Here is a 6,152-nt window from a genome sequence, read left to right on the forward strand (position 1 = left end):
ACGAATCCTGTTGGAGATGCAAGAGCGAAGCTGGCTCATATGTGCATATCTGGTGGGACTGCCCGGTGATAGTCCCCTTCTGGACGGGTGTAGGGAAAGTCATTGAGAAAATTGCGCCAGATGTCCGTCTCACACCAGACATAGTCTTTCTGTGGAGACCGAGTAAACATTTCCATCCGAAAAAGAATAAACTGATAGCCTTGCTAATAGACACAGCCAAATCCCTGATTCCCCGCTTGTGGCTCCAGAGTACGGCTCCATTGCTGGGTCTCTGGAGGGAGAGAGTCGACAATTTATATTCCTCGGAGGAACTGCACAGCTGGTCAAATAACACTTATGATAAATTTATTGTGACGTGGGCTCCTTGGCGTGAAGTGAGATCCGTGGCGTCCTGGGAGGAGTGAGACATGGTCCGTCTAAAATCCCCGCTTTGGTAGGCCTCTATTCATCTTCCCTCCCCCTCTTCCCCCCCCCTCCCCTTCTTGTGAGTTTTAGTGTATGTCCTCTTCTTTTTTCGTTTCTATTTAGTGCAGACAGGATAAGGTGATTGTCATGTGCAACCCGATGCGAGTTGATAAAGTTTCTCAGTGGAATGTCGTTACTCATTGGGAATTGTAACTCTGTGGAATGTCTGCCATTTTAGATGTTGATGTTTGATAACCCTGTTTTTTTTTTCCTTTCTGTGAAAAATACAATAAAAATTGGATTTAAAAAAAAAAAAAATATATATATATATATATATAAATAGTTGTAACATATAGTATTTTTGAATATGAAAACTACACATAACTAATTACATATATTATTACATATATTATAAAGCAAATACAAGCTAATACAAGCAGCTGCAGCACTACTGCAGGCAATCAATATATTATTATGCCATGGCTGCGACGATACAATCAAATACAAGCGGCTGCAGCACTACTGCAGGCAATTCATATCTAAATATAAGCGGCATTGTGAGATTTGCTGACTCCTAAACTCGTGAGGTTCTTAGCACACATTTTGATCAAAACATGTGAGCCCATCTGCCACGTCAAGGCGACCTCTTGTAGATGGGACCTACACTACACTAACCTCTCTTTAGGCCTATTGGGCTAACCCCTTCAAGTTCTCACTGTGGGAGGAGGGGAAAAGATTCAAGGAGGGACAAATGGAAGCATCTAACTGATGCTTGGGGTCTAAGTTGCAAGACATTTTTCCATCTATCTAGATGTCTGGGGGTTTGTTTTTTGCAGGACAATTTTTTAATTCGTTTACCATATAATGTACGGGAAAACTGTACAATGTACATCAAACATGAGCTCAATGTATTCTGTAGGTCGATACGATTGTGATACCAAATTTAAGTAGCTCTTTGTTGGGCGACGTTTAAAATATGAAATATCTTTTTAATTAAAGGGGTTGTCCAGCCACACAGGGTAAAAATTTTTATAATGCTGCTGCTTTCCTTTCAGTAAGGATAGTAACACACAGCATGCAGGGGCTCAAACCGGCCGGCAGATCAGCTGGAATGTCAGTTTCTTACCTTAGAATCTGATCTTCACTGCAGCTTTCAAAGATGGCGCCTCTGTGCTGCCTTCTCACATGCTCTGCGCTCTCCCTCTTCTGTGTGCGCGCTCCCGATGGCAGTAAGAGGCATGAAAAGGCAGGATTTCATGGCCTCCCTCAGCTCACGTCCTAGCCCCGCCCACGAGACGCCCACATCTATTGAACTGCTCTACAGTCTCTCCCTGCCCAGGCCCCGCCCCTGCTGCATACTATAATCAGAGGGGGTGTGGCCAGGGGAGACTGCGTTATACACTCATGTCAGGATAAATTCCTGGCATGAGTGTAAACAGCAGCACAGTGTATAGTGAATGGAGAGGGGCTGGGGAGAGCCCAGAGAGAACTCTCCTGCAGCCCCCCACTGCAAGGCTACCTTCTGCCCCCCCACCCTGCTAAAGTGAAACAAAACATTTCCCCACACACACATGCCCTCATAGTGCCCCTCCCACAGCGACCCCCCCCTCACAATGACCCCCCCCCCACAGTGCACTCTCCCACAGTGCCCCCCTAATGATCCCCCACAGTGCCACAAACAGTGCCCTCTACAGTACTCCCTACACATGCCCCCCAGTGTCACCCCTACAGTGCCCTCCAAAGTAGCCCCCCTCATTCCCCCCAACCACAGCATTCTCCACAGTCCCCCCTCAACAGTGCCCCCCCAGTATTCCCCCCCCCACAGTGCCCTCCGCAGTACCCCCCCTACACATGCCACCCCCCCAGAGTCCCCCCCCACTGCACTCCAAAGTAGCCCCCCTCCACATGCCCCCCATCCACAGCGTCCCTATACAGTGCCCCCCCTGTGACCTCCCCCACAGAGTCCCCCTTTACAGTGCCCACACACAAGTACACTAACAGCACCCCCCCCTCCCCCCTCCCCCCAGGACTTCTGACAGCCGGGTCTCCTGACATTGCGCGCGCACACACACACACACATCACTGCACACACACATATCACTGCACACCCCCCCCCTCCCCCCTCCCCCCGGGACTTCTGACAGCCTGGTCTCCGGACTTCTGACAGCCACTTGCACACATCCATCCATCCATCCATCCCCCCCCCCCCCCCCCCACGAGAGCCCGCCCCTCCACTCATTCTTACCTTGGAGTTGAAGAGCCAGCAGCCACGCCTCCCTTGCAGGCAGAACTGAGCTTCCCAGGCTGAAGTTCTTCTGCACATGCGCAGAGCTGTGCTGGAGAGGCGCGTCCCCGGTCGTCCCGACAAGAAGAGGACAAGAGACTTGTCGGAACCAGGAACCATGGCAACCGAGGAGCAACACAGGGGGGGGCAACCCTAAAGGTAACTGAATAACTTCTGTTTGCCTAATTTACAATGCACAATGTATATTACAAAGTGCATTGTATTGGGCAAACAGAAGTAATAAGACCTAATGTTTATGGCCGGACAACCCCTTTAAGAATTATTTTCGGTTACCGTGAGTTTTTTTTATTTTTCCGTTGATACAGCTGTGTGGCGGCTTGTTTATTGTGGATGACTGACGGTTTTTAGTTCTATTATTTTGGGGTACATACGACTTTTTGACCGTTTTTAGTTACATTTTTTCTAGGTAAACCAAAAAGTGGAATTCTGGTTTTGTATACTATTTTTTTTTGGACGATGTTCACCGATATTTTAATAGATCAGACTTACAGGCGCAGCATTACCAAATGTGTTTTTTCTTTTATGCCCCTTTCAGAATTAAATCGTTTACAGCTGCTATTATTGTTATCTTCAATCACAGCTGTTGTGGCTGGAGGTGAGATGTCATAGACAGCAGACCCCCTCCATGTATGGAGCAGGCTCCGCTCCCGGGCCCACTCCATACAAACCATGCGCACATCTGCTTGGCATGTGAAAAAAAAAAAATCCGGCCTCCTCCACCCCTTAATAGCTGGCCATCACTCACCTCATTTCCCCATCGCTCATTACAATACTGTGATGGGCGGGAGGAAATGCAATTACCAGTAAATGTAAAATAATCATAGACATGTGCTGCAATGTCATTACCAAAAAAAAACAAAAAAACGGCCCTTAATAGCCGGCCATCGAGCACCAATGTGTTTCCCCTGCACCCGTGGCAGCACCATCAGCTGCTGCTGTCATTGGTTCGGGGAAATCCATCTACTGGTAAGAAAACAAAAATATTTTTGTTAAGGTCTTTAGTATAGCGCACATGTCTATGATTCTATGGGCGCAGATGTTGTGGCGCCTGTACTTACCGCCAGCTGGGTGGTACTGCTGGCACACTCCTAGGCAGTCCCTCGGCGTTCTTTCTCCTGGTGCTCTCACGGGGGCTCAGTAGGGCTGCTCGCTCCGGTGGTCTTAGAGCTGGTGTCTAAGAGGGTCTTCAAGTTGGAGAATGAAAACCCTCTGAACATGGCCTGGTCTTTAGGTGACGGGCGGAAGTCCTTGGCCTCTGCTGCTTCCACGGCGTCCAGATGGAATGGCTCTAGATGTTCAGGCTTAGATGACTGCAAGAAAAAGGAGAAACAATTCTGATTATGGTGAGAAGAGTTTTCCAATGTGAGACAGTTATGACGTATCTACGGTTCTGGCTGTACTAGAGAGAAAGAATAGCGGGGGGGGGGGGAGGTCACTGAGGTCAGATCCCCAACAATTAGGCTAATATGGCATATTCTGTGAATACACCATATATGCTGTAGACAGGGATAGCATTTTGAGGCTTTGATTTCTTGAAACTCCGGACCTGTGCCTGCAATACCAGGCACAGCCACTAAATGATATATGGCACTGTGCCTGGTATACAAGGAAGATCCCGCAGTGCTCACCTCCCACTGATCTGATATTGATAGCCTATCCTAAGAATAAGTCATCAATATTTAATGTGGCTTTCCAATCATGAACTATTGATGGTCCATCCTCTGGATAGACACTCAGTAGTAGATCGGGAATGGCGCCCTCACCATTCAGGATTTTTTACAACTTCTGTTCATTTACTTACCTCAAGGATGTGCGGTGGGGGCACCCTCAGGGATTCCACAGAGATCCAGTCGATTTGCTGGAAAAAACGGTGTTTTCGGATGTCTCTGTTAACTCCTAGACGCTTGGCCGGGTTTCTCTTCAGGAGCTGAAATGAGAAATGTAGTTGTGGTTACTGACTATAATTACAAGAATCTGACTAGAAAAGACAATAAAAGCATCACAAATAATTTTTACAACATTAGCAACTCAAAAAAGTAAAAGGGACCTGCTTACCTGTAAGATGATGCTCTTCGCTCCGGAGGTGGACTCATTGAAGAGTTTGTGATGATACTTGCGCTCACCAGTAATCATTTGATTGATGATGACTCCAAATGAAAACCAATCGACGGCGGCGTTATATTCCTCTCTGGCGTCCATCTGCCATAAACAGAAAACAGTTAGCTGGTAAATAAGTTCTACATCATTGATAACTTCGACCGTAATAGAAAGCCATTACATGGGATCTGTGTACTGCTCTAGGCGAGCGCTGAGACCGCAGTCCTCTATACCATCCCTGGACTGCTGTCTCCACGATCCATGACCCAAGAACATTAATACATTTATGTTAAGTAATGGTATGAAGAGTCTGATCCTCTCACCTCAGGAGCAACATAGCCTTCGGTTCCAGCATAATCGTTGGCCGTTCGGTCTCCGTACATGTTCTCTAAGGCCAGACCGAAATCGGTGATCTTTACATGGCCCGTCTCAGCCACCAGGATATTCTCGGGCTTCAGGTCTCTATGGATGATTCCCATGGTGTGGAGGTGCTGGATGCCGCACACCATCTCCGCAGCGTAGAATCTGGCGCTGTTGACATCAAGCGGTCCCTTTGACTGGAGGAGTTGGTCCAGGTCCCCGCAGCTTAGGTACTCCAATCCAAGCAGAACGTGCATCTGTAATGTAGAAGAGACATATAAGGAGGTTGGTTAATATGAAGTTATACTACAAAGTCCACATCTACGGTGAACATAGCAGTGGAGTTTGGAGATGTGTGATAACAACTATACCTTGGTCTGAAATGCAAATTCTGCATGGACGAGGAAGCGACTCCCAGACGTCAGCTGCAACACACGGTGCTCCACCATCACATCTGCAAGCTCCACTTCCGCTAGCAGGGCTCTCTTCCTGATCACTTTCACTGCATACCGCTGGCAGGTAACGGTGTCTTCTGCCAGCACGACTTCCCCATAGGCTCCCCGGCCGAGCACGTGATGGAATCGCAGTCTCATTCGGATGGTCCTAGAGGTGGTGCTTCCTGATTCTATTCTGAGTCTATTACTCCGGTCATGTGACCTATATGTCTATACATAGGGTCATGTGACCCACCACCTATACGCCCCGTAATACTGTGGTGGAAGTCCAGTATTCCTATATTTTGGATCGGTGGGCCTTGGCAGTAGACAGTTGTCAATTTAACATTCTGTATACATGTTTTGCTTTCTGTCTTGCTACAAATATAGTTCATGGCAGTTGTGCAATAGGTACTTCCGCTCATATGAAAGTATCTGTTTTATAATTCTGCTGACATGGAAACTTCTGTACTCAAAACGCTGACAAGATAATATATAGTATAAACACGTTACATTTTCCATCTGTTTCGCAATTTTGGAGGACAGTAACT

The 6,152-nt window shown here is 47.4% G+C and overlaps 1 protein-coding gene across 1 annotated transcript; it reads right to left on the minus strand.

Annotated features, from left to right (window-relative positions):
• Window positions 1-3,834: 3,834 nt before the first annotated feature.
• Window positions 3,835-5,760, minus strand: LOC136581715 (protein kinase C theta type-like). Its single transcript, XM_066582339.1, has 5 exons — window positions 5,539-5,760; window positions 5,131-5,424; window positions 4,766-4,909; window positions 4,512-4,637; window positions 3,835-4,020 (listed from the first exon to the last, which is right to left on the minus strand). Exons 1-5 carry the CDS (start codon window positions 5,758-5,760, stop codon window positions 3,835-3,837), a joined length of 972 nt encoding a protein of 323 aa, XP_066438436.1.
• Between the last annotated feature and the right edge of the window lie 392 nt (window positions 5,761-6,152).

The sequence above is a fragment of the Eleutherodactylus coqui genome, chromosome 11 (assembly GCF_035609145.1).
Source record: "Eleutherodactylus coqui strain aEleCoq1 chromosome 11, aEleCoq1.hap1, whole genome shotgun sequence".
Classification (NCBI taxonomy): Eukaryota; Metazoa; Chordata; class Amphibia; order Anura; family Eleutherodactylidae; genus Eleutherodactylus; species Eleutherodactylus coqui.

Excerpts from the sequence above, each read along its gene's own strand:
- LOC136581715 (XM_066582339.1), bottom strand. The coding sequence starts at position 5,760 with ATGAGACTGCGATTCCATCACGTGCTCGGCCGGGGAGCCTATGGGGAA. Across the intron at positions 5,425-5,538 it reads AATTTGCATTTCAGACCAAG|ATGCACGTTCTGCTTGGATT; the intron begins GTATAGTTGTTA and ends TCTACATTACAG. Across the intron at positions 4,910-5,130 it reads AAGGCTATGTTGCTCCTGAG|ATGGACGCCAGAGAGGAATA; the intron begins GTGAGAGGATCA and ends TGTTTATGGCAG.